Below are 16,025 nucleotides of genomic sequence, written 5' to 3'. Positions count from 1 at the left end.
TGACCCTTTATGACTCCTTGTCAAATTCCTTCAGAACCCACACTTCTTTGCCATGCCATGATTCCTTTTTTTCCTGAAAGAAAATCAGGGAAAAAACTCTGCTTATAATTATATGCTAAAATTTAATTTTTTTCTAAAATTTAGAGCTGACTTTAGAGATTTTTTATTATAGTTTTTTGTCTTTGCTTTTATATCGTTAAATATATATATATATATATATATATATATATATAAAGTTTTATTCATGTATTATTGTCCGTTCGCAAATATGCTGTGAAAAAAGCTAAAAGATCACCCATGTATGTCATATTTTATATTTAAAAAAGACTAAAAAATAGATCTCTTTATAATAATGCTCTTGCACTACTTCTTATTAGCATATGGGCAAAAAGAACAGGTCGTCAACATGTTAGTGGCTACTCCCGCAGTAAACCCGTACCCATAGAACCGCACTATTTTTTTTTCTTACCTCGTGCTTTGTAATTTGATTCTGTTATCTTTTCAGGATTTTTTTTTTGTGCAAAAGTAGGCTAATGCAGTTGTCTGATTTCCCAAAAATATTACATAGGCACTAGTAATTTTAAATCTTTCACAAGCAATCCTCTAAAATTTCATTTTATTCTCCATCAATTAGCATTTTCTCCCCCACACAATTGCTGTCACGCTCTGAAGCTAGGAGTTGTCACTTTCTCGGCCGTCACTAGCTAGTGACTGTTGGTGAAATCAACCATGCGTGCACGCATCTCGCGCAGTGGCGCCATTGTTGGAAAAGAAGATATACTTCGAGTGCACCCGTACTCGAAGGCTGGATCACAACTTCACCATTACCCATGATTGTTTCCCTAGCTACTCCACTTACGCCCTATTTAGTTGTCATTTTTTTTAAAAGGTCACGTTAAACGTTTACGAATTTCACGGCTCGCATGTAAACCGCGAGATGTATCTTTTAAGCCTAATTAATCCGTCATTAGTACATATTGGTTACTATAGCACTGATGGCTAATCATATACTAATTAGGCTCAAACGATTCGTCTCACAATTTTCTCCATAACAATGCAATTAGTTTTTATTTTCATATATGTTTAATGTTTTATTTAAGTGTCCAAAGATTCAATATGATGTTTTTAGAAAAAAAATTTGGAAATTAAACAGGGTCTAATGTAGTTTTTGCCGTGTCTTTTTTTGACTATTTTTGGTTTCATTCCCACGACTAGGGCCCCTTTGAACCATAGAAATGGAAAAACGGAGGTATAGAAAAAATACAGTATTCCGATAGAGATGTAAGTGTAAAACAGAGGATTGCAAAACACAGAAAAAACGTAGGAATGACCATTTGATTGGACCATAGGAAAAACACAGGAATTTGAGGAGAGATAAAACACTCATACGATTATTTCCATGAGGTTCCATCTCTGTTTATATTTTCTCCAAAACTTGCATAAGAAGAGACAATCCATAGGAATTTCGTAGGATTTTATAGGGTTCATTCCTTTGATTCAAATAGATTTGTAGGAAAAATTCCTATAGAAATAAAATCCTCTGAAATTCTTATAAATATTCTTTAAATCAAGGGGGCTTAATCAAGTATAGGAGAATCATCCGGTTGTTGTTATACTTACACGCTGACTACTAGCATGTAAAAGTGCGGTAGAAAACAATGATACTCAAATGCACTGTACTAGATTAGCCCTATGAACGTCTTACTCTTTTCGTCTGGGATAATTAGCCCGCAATAATCCATTTTCTCGTATGGTCCTCACAGTGTCGTCCCCCTATAAAGATAGGTTATCTCAAACGGTTAGCTAGGTCGACCATCTGCAATAATCTGTTTGGGCAGAAAAGAAATAATGGTTTCTTTGTTTTAATTTTAATGTTTTCTCTAGTCGTAAATACTACACATGTCATTAAAGAAATTTCTGTGTATGATTAAACTTGAAAGAACAAAACAACATACTCACGAAAAGAGGTTATTTTGACAAAACCAATTTATTTCTATCTCAACTCATATAAAGTCCATGAATGACTTATTTACGTATATACTCACGAAAAGTGGTTATTTTCACAAAACTGCTTTATCACAATTTATCAAAACAACATACAATATCTATTTTTATCTACATGTTCATAGGAGCCTTAAGGTCTAAAGTAGGCATAAGCTAATGGCCACGATTGATCCAAGTCCTTCGGTGAGTCATTGCACCCGTCTTTATTTTCTCCGGATAATTACTAAAGATATTTAAAACAGTATAGATATATCAGCGTCAACCAAACCTACTCGTACGCCGGTCGGACTAGGGAGAACATGTAATAGTATAGTAGGGTTCGCATCGTCTAACAATATGAAGTAATGTTAGAGTAAAACAGTGGTATAAACTTGCTCGAAACGAATAACTAAGATTCTTCCGATGTCAATATTGTTTTTATCATGGTAGAGGATCCAATTTCGTAGTACTACATGCGTTCTAATTTAACTTTATTTATGGATTTTCATATCCAACACTTGATCGTTCGTCTTATTTAAAAATTTGATGAACATTTTTAAAAAGCAGTCGCACATAAATTACTATTCATATTTTATCATCTAATAATAATAAAAAAAATACTAATCGTAAAACATTTTTATCAACATAATCAGTGAAAAATACATTCTTAGCGGGCGTAATTCTGATATGCAAACGAACACGTAGTGGACACGCCCGCACCTAAATTGAACACGGCCACGCATGCATGTGCAGCGCACGGACGCCGCAGATTTTCGTGTCCACGCGCTCCCTGCTCCATTTCCAGCTGCAGACGCGACTGGATTCCACTGACCCACCTGTACGTGTTTACGGAATCACGGGCAGCCGAGATGAGCGGTTTGGTTAGCGCCACCTAGACTCAACCATACATTATGTCTAGATTTATTTAAATCCACATCAATTTAGGCATAACATAATATCTTCTTATAATGGAAGATAAAGGGAGCACAAACAAACAGGAGTAACTTTAACGGTACAACAAATGTTGTAGTACTCCTATGTGAACATTGTGATTATAATTTTAGTTAGTATGTTAAGGACGCTCAAATTTATTTTTGCACTGGGCTCAAAAAAGTTAGACCGGCTCACGGGCCACGGCACAGGAAACCACAAAAAGAAGCTAGGAGCAGAAACGATGAACTGATGAGATCCAGGTACTCCACAGAGTAGTAGTAGGAGTTTTCGGTCAACCTTTGGCGTCAGCCAAGCTGGGCACTATGCCACTATATGACGGCCCCCCGATTTGCTTTCTGCAACACTCACGCGGTCTCTGCCAGGGTTTCACTTACCGTATAAAACACTAAAACCGCGGTACGATGCTCTCGTGGGTCCCGTATGAAAACAGTAAAAACCGTGATAAATTTGAATCCAAAAAATTTGAATTTAAACTCGCACGGTTTTCGTGGCTTACCGCGCGGTAACCGCGGTAAGTAATTGCTGAAACAACGCATGAAAACCGCGATAACTGTGGTTTCCCGCCCGGTTTTGGCAGCCGAAACCGCGGTTACCGCGATGAAACTGTGGTTATCACGAGGAGACCATACGTGTAATGTCAAATGCAAAAAAAAACTTTAAAAAATCTAAAAAAATACATGAAAAATAGGAAAAATATTTTGTGACTATATTTATGACATAGGAAAAATATAATATGTTATAGGGAAAACAAGAAAATTTATTAAGTAATACTACTATTACATTAATTTTTTTTGTCAACACTGCTCTCTACCAAACAACCTACAAAAGATTAGGTTTTTCGAATAGAGGTAGTATTTAGCTCGGATTATCACTAGAATAGTATAGTTCCAAAATAACTTTATTTTTTTACTCTTTCCACACACACTAATAAAAAAATAAAATAACCATAATACCATTCATTTTATTAGATCTCAGTATAATTATCCTTCACTTTATATACTTCTAATGTATTTGTTATCTACTTTTACAAACTTAGATGTAATAATAAACTTATATTTTAGACAAAGAAGATAGAACCATGATTCATAAAACCGTGATTATCGCGATAATCACACGTATCACCGAGATATGGTAGCGATTTTTTCGTGATACGGTTCCGTAAATATCGTCTCAATTAAAAAATGAGTAGAAAAATCCGAAAAAAAATCATGGTGATAGTTATGTTTATCCTAAACTTAGTGGTGAAGAAAAATTTCAAAAATAAGATATGAATCAATTAAAAAAGGTTAAAAGGTGAGAAAAAAATTGAAAATATCACTGTTCCTGAGGCCCAATACGGTCCAATGTGGAGGAATTTAAAATCGTCGCAATAATCGTAGAAAATCACATGATTTCATGATCGAAATCATAATTATCGTTGTATTCAAAATCACGTGATAATCGCACCAAACCGCGCGATTATCGTGATTGAAGCTGTGATTATCGTCGTCTTTAAAATCACCACGACAATCGAACCAAACCACATGGTAATCGTGTCAAAACGTACAATTTGACGTCCAAAACTGGTTTCAGTCTTTTTCATGGTAAATAAAACCCTGGATAGAACAACGATGTCCATATTTTGGGACAGACCCAGCAGTTGTGCTCGACATCTGATTCATTGCCACTGTATCTTGATGTCTCGATGTCCAAGATGCGTTGGCAAGACAGCAACTAAAAACACCTGTTAAAGGTGTCGATGTTGTACACATGCAAACAGTGAAGCAGTGGTTGTTGGACTGGAGATGCCCTTGGCGTGAATGTACCGATGTGCTACGATCAAACCGAAACCGGCCGGGGCATACACCCCCGTAATGACTGCTCCATGTACTGTATGGTGCCGCGCAAACTGCGGGAGTTCCCAGCGCATGCAACAAGGCGATCTCGTTCCGTCCTCAGATCTGCAGATTTATACGTACTCCTGCATGTGCACGCGCAGCAGGTTTGTTTGGTTCAAAGGATATGGATAGATGGGATATGATCCTTAGGTTTTCTTTTAAGTGTTTGTTTAGTGGATAAGAGATGGATATGGTTGTTACTTAATGTATATTACTAAAATATGTTGGATGGGTAAATCTATTCAATTTAACTGGATGAGAAGGATCATTAGTAAATAATTTGCAATGATTAGAATATTTTATTGTTAATTAGTTATTATTATTTTAACATTAATGTTGATTGGGGATAGTTCATGCATTTGGTTGTTAATTAGTATTAATTATTGTATGATTGGTGATAATAAATATTTTGTTATGAATAATAATTTATTATTTTGATTTCATCCACACTCGTACATCTAACCAAATAAAAGTTGGCATATTCTATCCACCCAACCAAACATCTAACTTGAATTATCGTATCCAAAATATCTCATCCCACCTTGCTCGTGAGCCAAACACATCCTAAGACTAAGTTCGTTCTTTTGTCGTGAGGAATGAAAGATTTTTTTATAACTATTTAACGTATATATGATGAGATTGTCCACTACTCCCTATTTTGTCATTTAAGACTTTCTAGTCATGTACTCATGTCTGATTCATATGTATGCTAATGAATCGATAAATTATATGCATTCATGGATCCTTGGATTAATTTTAGGAAATTTGTAACAAGGCTAGAAAATCTTATAGTATGATATGAGTATAAATTTAAAAATCTATTATAAAAAGATAAGATGATGAACATTTATCTGAAAGTTTTCTTTTTTAGAAAATGCATAGTTTTAACCGTTCAGAAAACGTGCATGTAGAAACCGACAAAAAATGAGAAAAAAGATCGCAGCTTAACTGCTTTTTCCACGGCATGGAGGCTCCCATAGTTTCGTTTTTTGGAAAAAAAAGTGAAACATGTTTTTTCAAAAAAAAATAATTTATGGTTAAAACTTTTATATGTGTGTTCATATTAACATAAAAGCAAAAGCTGAGCATGTGTCTCTCTGTATGTTTTCTTTTCTATGATGATTGTATGGTTGTATGTTTAATGTTTTTGAGCAAAGGACAACTTTAATCAAAATTTAAAAAGTACTTTAGAAATACAAGATGATAAATTTTTATAAAAATATATTGTTTAGTAGTTCGAGAAGTGTACGCATAAGATTATTTTTTATTTGTAAATATATCGTTTGACTTTTTTTAAAAAAATCTAAAAGATGATCCTTTAGGATTTTTCATCGTACTTTATTTTTTCAACTTTAATTTTCTATCACTAAAAACACATATATAAAGATTTTATTTACAAATTATTTTTTAGCCATAAATATTTGTTTAAAAATGCTAACCAAACCCAACGAAATATACAACGATGCGTCTATTGCAAACACTTAACTGCGTTCGAACTTGCCGGTTGCAAAAGCTGATTAGCTGCATGGAAAATAATATATATGATTAGTATATGATTAATTAAGTATTACTTATTAAAAATTTGAAAAATAAATTTATTTGATCTTTTAATATAGAAATTTTTTTGACGGTCGATGCCTCCCTTCCCTTGTCGTACGTTTCAATGCAACAATGCAGCCACTGCTGAGTATCGGTATCGTTGCCACATCCGCACCTCCCTCCCCTCCCGCCGGAACCTCCCCTCTCCCTCCTCCGCGCCGGCGAATCGCTCCGCCCCTTGCCACCGGAGCCCTCCTTTGCTCCTATCACGCCCGCCCGCGGCGAAGACAGCGCGCGCCCCCGCCGATGTCAGTGCCGCAGGACGGATCCGAACCCCGTAAGCGCCCCCCCCCCCCTCCCCTCGTCGTCAGTCGTCACCATGCCGCCATGCGGCCGCCTCAGCTCTCTGCTGCAGCCGCGGTTAGATATATGTACGCTCGCGGCGCGTGGGCAGTTCGTCCGTTGCAGTACTTTTGCAGAATCACGAATCCGCCGGAGATCGACGGTCCGTTTCGATGTACGGTTGCTCCGTTTGGACGACGCCTGCTGAAAAACTGCAGTTCTTAGGATAGTAACTGTATATATTTAAATCCAAACAGAAGTTTGTAGTGGCAATTGGTTATGAATTTTTTTGGCTGATTTTTGGTCATAAGTGATTCACTGAAATATGTGTACACTATTTAACAGACACACCTATATATACAGATGCTTTGGAACAAAGGGCAGTCGTAACGAACAAGCACGGAGAGAAGCTTGTGGGAGTGCTGCATCATACAGGTTCAAGCAAGATCGTGGTCTTGTGTCATGGTTTTATATCTACAAAGGTACATTCTAGTCACTGCAGAAAAGATGCCAGCAAATATTTGTTTAGCTGATGCAACCTATTCAATTTGTGTGAAACTATGTCGCGTCCTCATGTAATTCACCTTTTATTTTTGTTAGAATGACAGTCTCATTCTTGACCTAGCGGCCGCATTAACGAAGAAAGGGATTAGTGTCTTTCGCTTTGATTTCAGTGGAAATGGGTAAGTTGCTCCAGAAAACCATGTATTCGGCAGCAGTTTCAGTTCTTACAAGCAATTGTAGTTATGTTGCTTTAATCTTAGTTCATTCAGTTGCCTGGTTCTTTTTCCCTTTAGTGTGTCTTACAGTGCTATAGTAATGATGATCAGAGACTTTAGGTTCTTATATTTGGGGAGTAATTAATACTATTCTTATGTAATCCATCAAGAAATGCACTTAATGAAGTATGCAAGTACACACCATCTGGCTTTTGTGTGCTTCAATCTTGCTTATTCCCTTTTTTTTGAATGTTGAAATCCCTGTTGCTTGACAAATGTTTCAGAGAAAGTGAAGGAGAATTCGAATATGGAAACTACAGGAAAGAGGCTGATGATTTGCACTCTGTTGTATCATATCTTTGTAAGGAAAAGTATGATGTCACCGCAATTGTTGGTCATAGCAAAGGTTGGTGATACATGCCATTTATTGGTCTGGTCTGGTTTGTACTGTTATTTCTGTTGAATTGTTCTATTCACTTTTCATCATTTGTAAGTTAAAAAAAAGTCCAGTTCTTTAAGAAGAATGTGCCTATCGTGCCCCTCTCAATATGAATGTAAGTTTATTAGCACAATAGAGAGAATGATAAAACCTTGTTGTGGCATCTATTTGGAGATATTTTGCTCTGATGATATTGGCTTGGCTCAATCGAATAGAGCCTGACATTCTTATATTTATGCACATTACTTTTGATTAAACAGTTCATTATATTATTGTTCTGGGAAACACATGGTGTCATATCCAGTTTGTTGTCTTCCTCAGTTCATCTCATTATAATATACCAACTGATTTTTGCACTACTTTCCACTAGGAAAAAAAAAACTTAACATGAAGTCCCTGATAAACAACACCTTTTTCTGTTAGTGCTGCTTTATTTTTTGTTGCACACAACGTATTTGTTCAATATATTTCCTCTGTTTTTTTTGCCATATATTATTAAGTGCATGAGATCATTTTTTAAATTTCAGAAGTTGAATCTCCGCCTCTTTTTACAGGGGGCGATGTGGTAGCACTATATGCTTCTATTTATGATGATGTGTGCTTGGTTATTAATGTATCCGGTAGATTTGATTTAGAGAAAGGCATTGAAGAACGTATAGGGGAAGGATCTATTGATAAAATAAACAAAGAAGGTTACCTTGATGTTAAGGACAGATCAGGTACGGCATTATATGATACTGTGTGACCTTAATCTTCAAATCCTTTTATGATGACAATTAGTAGAGTATTCCATACATGACTGTACCTTTTGCAATTCTTATGTTGGACCTGGTGCAGAAAATGTACATTACAGGGTAACTAAAGAGAGTTTGACAGAGCGGCTTAACACTGATGTGCGTGCTGCAAGCATTTCTATTAGCAAGGATTGCAGGTTAGCAAACTGTCCCAGGCCCTAATTGTCCTCACTTGAACTTCTAAACTGAAACAGCTAGGTGCCACAACATTTGTATTTGCGATTTATAGACGTGCATGCCCAATAAAAAAAAAGGCAAAATTCTAGAGCTTAATAAGCTAGGTTACCTTGTGCTACAATAGACCAAATGCTACTCATATATTCAGATGACTTACTGTCTTTGTTCAGGTTCTTCACAGTTCATGGTTCAGCAGATAAGACTATACCGGTAGAAGACGCCTATGAGTTTGCAAAGCATATACCGAACCACAAACTGCAAGTTATTGAGGGAGCAAATCATAACTACACCGCGCATCGCAAAGAATTGGCTGATACTGTAGTGGATTTCATCACATCTAATTAGGTATAGTAAACTGATCTCTTGAAGTATCCATCTATCTGCCAGCCCTTCAGGAATTATTTTTTGTAGGTCGATTATCTAGGCCTCCCTATGTCTGAAGAGTAATCTTCTTTTGTCATGCAGGGCAAATCTGAATAGCAAAAGATGTATGTAAGTCCACACTGTTTGCTATATCGTCAGGCAATACTGAATTCTTGATGACACAAATTGTATGTTGCGTTGTTGCAGATATCTGTGTACTTTCCATTTTAGCATTCCTGTAAATATTGAACCGTAGAGAAACTTTGTATGCTTCAGGATTGTACAGTAGTACTATTTGGCATTGTAAAAAGTTTCAGTGGATTTAACCGCATCTCCTCCTCCTTCCTGAGGGTTTAGATGCCGGCGGTTTCACCTTGGCCTGAGGTCGAGTGGGCTGTAACTGGACGTTTTACCTGCTTCTGTTTTATTTGGCCCAAGTCTGTGTCGATGAAATGAACCGTGAGCCCGTGACAGGCCCGCTACTTTGCTTTTTCCCCAAACGGATTTCAAACGTACACAGAAATTTAGGGCAAAATTTACTATATGTAACTAGCTGTGAGCTATCTTAAATATCTGACTTGGCTCTATGCCAATAAAAAACGTAAATTTGCTAGAAGATACGAAAATTATTATTTACTACCTCCGTTTCATAATATAAGATGTTTGATTTTTTTTGTTGCAACGTTTGAACATTCATCTTATTTAAAAATTTAGTACAAATATAAAAAATGATAAATCGTGCTTTAAGTTTTTTTTATAATAAAGTAAGTCACAAGCAAAATAAATGATATTTCTATAATTTTTTTAAATAAGATGAATGCTCAAACATTATAAAAAAAAGTCAAACATATTACATTATGAAACGGAGGGAGTATTATTTTCAAGTTAGATGGAGTTTATTCAGGTTTTTTCTTTGAAAAGATGGGAATGCCCATCGGGCCCTCTCACTCTTGCTCTTTCCTCTTGGTAAAAAAACGAAAATAAGGTAGGGAATTGGCAAGAGCGGCAAGCTCGTCTTTTCCACACTATTTCTCTCTTTGTTTAGTCTGAAATAATAAAATAATAACTTTAATGTCATCTACTACCTCATCCCAATATAACTGCATTAATGTATTTCGGTGTCCAATATTTGATTATTCGTCTTATTTAAAAAAAATTATAAAAAATTAAAAAAATAGTCAGTACTATTCATATTTTATCATATGACAATAAAATACTACTATTTTATCAAATAGTCTTTTTCAAATAAAACGGACGATCCACCGTTAAACATGAATGGTGTAAAAATACACTTATTATATGACGTATGGAGTAGTAAAGTACAACTTTTGAGTATCCTAAAGCGAAGTCATATTTTTATAATGTTCTACTGCTAACTACACGTTTTTTTAAGTGTCTTCTAGCATTTTTTCCACTAAAACTATGATTTTCAAGTGTGAATAAATTCACAAACAACCATGATTTTTTAAAAAAACCTATATTAAGTATTGCCTCATATAAAATGGCATTTATAAAATAACATATAGGGGTTGTATGGTCGGTTGTCAAATATTGCCTACGGTTGCCATAAGCAAATTTGCTAAAGTTATCCCTTGGTTGGATCATGGCTATAATTATGATAAGATTCTCTATTAATCTCATGTTCTTTATGTCATCAACTTAATTAAAAATGGCATAATCTTATTTTACTATCTAAAATACAATTACTCTTTACTGAACACAATTGAGATATGTATAGTAGGAATATATGATAAATAGTGACAATCTTATAATAACATTCAAACCATTGGGGGTGGTTGTCTAGTCTTTTTACGAAAAAGTCAAACGTTATATTTGTAAACGAAAAATAATTTATGAATAAAAATTTTATATACATATTCTTAGCGATCTAAAATCCAGAGCTAAAAAATAAATTTCAGTGAAAACCTCCAAATCAATTTTAAATTTAAGTTTAAAATTTTAAATTTTAGCTCATAAACATAAACAGATATGATGCGGATTCCTGCGACGAGGAAACATAGTAGATCTAGGCATCTAGCACATGCATGAAATCATTATGCATCTAGTAGTAGCTTTTTTGTTTACGATTTCTTCTACGATCTAGGTGTATAGTAGTAGCTTCTTTTTACTCCCTCCGTTTCATAACGTAACATGTTTGACTTTTTTTTGTTATAATGCTTGAACATTTGTCTTATTCAAAAAATTATAGGAATATCATTTATTTTGCTTGTGACTTATTATTAAAAAAACTTTAAACATAACTTGACATTTTTTATATTTGTACTAAATTTTAAATAAGATGAATGTTTAAATGTTGCAACTAAAAAATCAAACAACTTCCATTACTAAACGATATTTTTTTTGGTTCGGTCTAGCATCTAGCGCAGCAGTCACCACCTCACACACAAACTGCTCAAAAGGTCAACGGGCCAGAAATTCGCCAGCTGCTGATCTACACCGTCCAATCAGCCCAAATCCAACGGCTCCCATCCATCCCCCTCCCTCCACCACTCGATCTCCCCGCTTCCGCCGCGGCCCCGGTTCCTCTTCCTCGGCGGCGAACCCTCCTCCCTCGTCCTGCTGCAGCCCGCAGCGACGAGCCATCACCCATGGAGCAGCCGCTCTCCGCCGCTGCCTCCTCGCAGGATTCGTCCAACCCCGGTAACCCCCCCCCCCGCCCCGTTTCTTGAATTTGACCTTCGCTTTGCTTTGCCATCTGAATTCCTTACGGTTGACAGGTTGTTAGCTGATGAACAAGTGGACCCTCTTTTTTTTTTTTTCAATTTGGGTTTGTGATTCAGTGATAGTTTGGCATAAAAGAGAATCTTAGGTTGCTCCAATATAATCAATTAAACTCTATGTATGTGGTTTCTAAGCAGCTGCACAGGAAGAACGGGTAGTGATAACGAACAAGCATGGAGAGAAGCTCGTGGGTTTGCTGCAGCACATGGGTTCGAACAAGATTGTAGTGCTCTGCCATGGATTTACAGCCTCCAAGGTGCGCATGGATATGTTGCTGCTTGAGAAATTCCCCTTTGAACCATTCTAATGTTTTCTTGATTTTTGTCCGAGAGGCAGCAGGTTTAACTACTCCTGCAGTTCTTGCTTTCTTTTTTTGATCTGTCTAATGAAGACTTGACACTCTTAATCTCGTTTTTTTCAGAATGATAGCATCATTGTTGATCTAGCGAATGCACTTACTAAGCAAGGGGTTGGAATCTTTCGCTTTGATTTCAGTGGAAATGGGTAGGTTGCTGATTGAACTACAGATATCAATATGTGATGTTGATTTAGGTTCACGAAAGCTAGTGTTGCAAAATGCTGCTCTATCCTCTGTTCATTTCATTTCACTGGTGGTATTCAGATTTATCCTTTTTCTAGAGTTGTGGATACAAGTTTGAACTAAATGAACTAAGGTGCCTGTCTGCTGTTCCTTTTGAATTTCAGATGTTACTTGTCTTTCAGATCTACATTTGTTTCCCTGAAGGCATGAGTGCATGATTTGTAATCCTTATGCGATTTTCAGAGAAAGTGAAGGGGAATTCCAGTATGGCAACTACAGAAAGGAGGCTGACGACTTGCATTCTGTCGTCTCACATCTTCATCAGGAGAAATATGATGTCAAGGCAATTGTTGGTCATAGCAAAGGTTCGTGCCATTATTTCCCTTTTTGCATGAGTTATCTTAGGTGGTGTTTAGATTGAGAAAATTTTTAGGAGAAATGTCACGTCAAATGTTTGACCGGATGTTGGAAGGGGTTTTTGGACACGAACGAAAAAACGAATTTCACGGCTAGCCTGGAAACCGCGAGACGAATCTTTTGAGCCTAATTAATCCGTCATTAGCACATGTTGGTTACTGTAGCACTTATGGCTAATCATGGGCTAATTAGGCTCAAAAGATTCGTCTCAAGATTTCTTTCATAACTGTGCAATTAACTTTTTGGTTCATCTACGTTTAATGCTTTATTTAGGTGTCCAAAAATTCGATGTGATGTTTTTAGAGAAAAATTTTGGGAACTAAACAAGGCCTTATTGCATAGACAATCTATGCAGGAGATGATAAGGTGAAGAACTTCGTGGTTGAATATTGTGCTTTCACATTTACTGTAACATCAAAATAATCTACTACTGGAGAACACAATGAAGTTTCTAAATGGATACCACAACACTTGTCCTGGAATTTATTCTCGCTGTCTCACATCATGTCCTTTCATCATTAAATTTTGTACCTTAGTGCAAGTTCTTTTATTCTTGGTAATATGGAAAATTCAGTCACTGAATTTAACATTTCCTTTTATCCAGGAGGAGATGTGGTGGTTCTGTATGCTTCCATCTATGACGATGTGCAGATGGTGGTTAATCTTTCTGGTCGATTTTATTTGGAGAGAGGCATTGAAGAACGGCTAGGCAAGGAATTCATGGATATAATTGACAAAGAGGGTTATATTGATGCCAAAACCAAGTCAGGTAAGGAAACACAGTCAGTCATTGAGACCTTTACCTGCAAAGATACTTTATAAATAAATCATTTACGCTATGTGTATGCTTCTGTTTCATGCGCATGTGTTGACTTTCAGTCATTTGAGATGTAGGAAGGGTTTTATATAGGGTAACAAAACAGAGCTTGATGGAACGATTGAACACTGATATGCGTGCAGCAAGCCTTTCCATTAGCAAAGAATGCAGGTAAGGAAGCTACGTCAGCCATTCTTATCCCTGTAATCGAATCGCCAACTAATACAGCTGGAGGCAGCAACAGAAAGTATTTACCGTAGCTGAACATGCCATCGATGTCTCGCATTCCCATGGCTGAAAATATCTAATCCATAGCTCGTGTTTTGGGCAGAGGTATCCAGTTGTGCTAGATTCTGAGGTAACTCTATCGTCTTTTGTTCAGATTCTTCACAGTTCACGGTTCAGCTGATGAGATCATTCCTGTGGAAGATGCATACGAATTTGCGAGGCATATACCGAACCACAAGCTGCGTGTCATCGAGGGAGCAAATCACTGCTACACTGCTCATCGTAAGGAACTTTCGGATGCCGTGGTGGATTTCATTGCATCCAGTGAGGTGTGCACGCCTGCCAATTATTTACATGTTCTTCCTTTGCAGGATGTATCTTTGCAATCTCTTTCTAACACTGCTTTTCATATGTACTGACCCTGGCAGTTAATAATGCAGGCTGGGGATAACCCATCGGCTTAAGACGAATTGAGCTGTGCTGCAGACTTCTGGATCACCATTTCTAAGCTTGCTGAAGTTTCTGTCTTGCTCATTTCCTCCCCATCTGGACAAGTCATTCCAGAATCCGGACGTGTGCATTAATTCAATGTTGTTTCCTCTTTCTTGGTTTGGAACTGAAATTGCACAAGTTTGAGGAGAAGTCACCCTAAAAGAACTGCATACTCATTGTCCATGGTTGAATAATAATCTGCAGTGTGGTAATTGGTAAAATGCAGATGGAGTATGTTGCTTAGTACTACCTCCGTCTTGCAATAAGTTTATTTTTCGGTTTGACCATTCGTCTTATTTAAAAAATTTGTACAAAAACTTAAAAAAATTTGTCACGTATAAAATACTATTCATATTTTATCATCTAATAATAATAAAAATATTAATCGCAAAAAAATTTCAAATAAGACGAATGGTCAAACGTTAGATATGGAAAAACGAAAATAAGGTTATTATGGGACGGAGGTACTAAAGTGGTAATAGGAAACGGTCGTTTTTGTATGGAAGACTTTTCTCAATTGATTATGTTGGAGTATGTTGCTTAGTAAAGTGGAGTATGTTGTTTAGTAAATGCCTTAGGTTTGTCAGATCGATAAAACTTAATTCCAAGCATCAATTGATTATTGAGTTCATTTAGACAACTATCTTGAGTAGGCAATATTGCGTGAAGCAGCCCATGTTGCTCAAGGAACAACCCCAAGCGTGCTGGTCTTGATTGGTTGCCAAAAAGAGTTCACTTTGACTCACTTATTAGTTGCCGAATCTAATTCATACCCCTCGACCAAAAACTGGATATGATGACTCCTCAAACTGTTGAAAACATTGCAATTTGACTCCCTCAGCAGTTTTGCTAATGTAACGTTGACGTGGCGGCGTTGAAAAAATATTGGTGGGACTCATCTGTCATTTACATACAAAAATATATCTTGGGGCCCACTGGGCCCATATGTCATCCCCTCTCTTCAATTCTTCTGCACTCTGTCCGCACCCCTTGGCCTTCTGCTTGCCGCTCAGCTACCGCTGAGGCGCCGACTACACGCTTGCTGCTCGTGCCTGCCTCAGCCCTCCACTTAGGCGCTCTGCTGCCACCGCCGAGGCGTCGACCGCACGCGCCTGCCGCAGCCTGCAGGCCGCGCGCCGCCCGCGTCTAGCTGCTCCGTTGCCGCCGCTCACGGACCCCTCTCTCCCAGCGGCAATGGACGACGAGGAGGAGCATAGTGCAGCACCGCTGTCTTCCTTGACGCCATCTCCCTTGCTCCCCGACCCCTCTTTCTTCTCTCCACCCTCGCCCCTCGGCCCGCAGTTCAACCACCGCCACCCGCCGCTCAGGCGCTCATAGGCCACGCGTCGCCTGCGTCTGGCCATAGAAAAATTTCCCAAGCGTGGGTGATAATTTTGTAGTTTGTCCTTTGCCGTCGGCTAAATGGAAAATTCGTCGTGCTGCCGTTGCCACCCGTCTCTTGTGGCTGAGTGGTCGTTTGCCACGTCACCTTTCCGCCCTCCTAGAGAGCGGCAGAATGTTAGTTTTGTAATTTTTTAAAATATAAAATTAAATTTGTAAATTATTTAATTAATAAAATTCAAAAAATTCTTCGAGTCGGA

At 37.4% G+C, this 16,025-nt stretch overlaps 2 protein-coding genes across 4 annotated transcripts; both read left to right on the top strand.

The window, feature by feature from the left end:
* The first annotated feature begins 6,476 nt into the window (after positions 1 to 6,476).
* On the top strand, positions 6,477 to 9,624 carry LOC102717292 (non-haem bromoperoxidase BPO-A2-like). 2 transcript variants are annotated; one of them, XM_006644248.3, is made up of 8 exons: positions 6,477 to 6,690; positions 7,059 to 7,177; positions 7,296 to 7,378; positions 7,699 to 7,820; positions 8,408 to 8,572; positions 8,691 to 8,784; positions 8,995 to 9,169; positions 9,290 to 9,624. In XM_006644248.3, exons 1-7 carry the CDS (start codon positions 6,486 to 6,488, stop codon positions 9,167 to 9,169), a joined length of 963 nt encoding a protein of 320 aa, XP_006644311.1. In that variant the 5' UTR covers positions 6,477 to 6,485; the 3' UTR covers positions 9,290 to 9,624. The 2 variants fall into 2 exon arrangements, with proteins under 2 accessions (XP_006644311.1, XP_015693064.1); XM_015837578.2 differs by having other exon boundaries at positions 6,481 to 6,690; positions 7,041 to 7,177.
* Positions 9,625 to 11,703: 2,079 nt separating this feature from the next.
* On the top strand, positions 11,704 to 14,670 carry LOC102717014. Of its 2 annotated transcripts, none has more exons than XM_015836739.1 (8): positions 11,704 to 11,848; positions 12,067 to 12,185; positions 12,351 to 12,433; positions 12,714 to 12,835; positions 13,492 to 13,656; positions 13,782 to 13,875; positions 14,087 to 14,261; positions 14,361 to 14,670. In XM_015836739.1, exons 1-8 carry the CDS (start codon positions 11,797 to 11,799, stop codon positions 14,394 to 14,396), a joined length of 846 nt encoding a protein of 281 aa, XP_015692225.1. In that variant the 5' UTR covers positions 11,704 to 11,796; the 3' UTR covers positions 14,397 to 14,670. The 2 variants fall into 2 exon arrangements, with proteins under 2 accessions (XP_015692225.1, XP_006644310.1); XM_006644247.3 differs by having other exon boundaries at positions 11,706 to 11,848; positions 14,373 to 14,670.
* Positions 14,671 to 16,025: the final 1,355 nt, after the last annotated feature.

Source organism: Oryza brachyantha, chromosome 1, assembly GCF_000231095.2.
Source record: "Oryza brachyantha chromosome 1, ObraRS2, whole genome shotgun sequence".
Classification (NCBI taxonomy): Eukaryota; Viridiplantae; Streptophyta; class Magnoliopsida; order Poales; family Poaceae; genus Oryza; species Oryza brachyantha.
This window is presented reverse-complemented; position numbering and strand designations above follow the sequence as displayed.

Excerpts from the sequence above, each read along its gene's own strand:
- LOC102717292 (XM_015837578.2), top strand. The coding sequence starts at position 6,486 with ATGCAGCCACTGCTGAGTATCGGTATCGTTGCCACATCCGCACCTCCC. Across the intron at positions 7,379-7,698 it reads TTTGATTTCAGTGGAAATGG|AGAAAGTGAAGGAGAATTCG; the intron begins GTAAGTTGCTCC and ends CAAATGTTTCAG. Across the intron at positions 8,785-8,994 it reads TCTATTAGCAAGGATTGCAG|GTTCTTCACAGTTCATGGTT; the intron begins GTTAGCAAACTG and ends GTCTTTGTTCAG.
- LOC102717014 (XM_015836739.1), top strand. The coding sequence starts at position 11,797 with ATGGAGCAGCCGCTCTCCGCCGCTGCCTCCTCGCAGGATTCGTCCAAC. Across the intron at positions 12,836-13,491 it reads AATTGTTGGTCATAGCAAAG|GAGGAGATGTGGTGGTTCTG; the intron begins GTTCGTGCCATT and ends CCTTTTATCCAG. Across the intron at positions 13,657-13,781 it reads TGATGCCAAAACCAAGTCAG|GAAGGGTTTTATATAGGGTA; the intron begins GTAAGGAAACAC and ends TTTGAGATGTAG.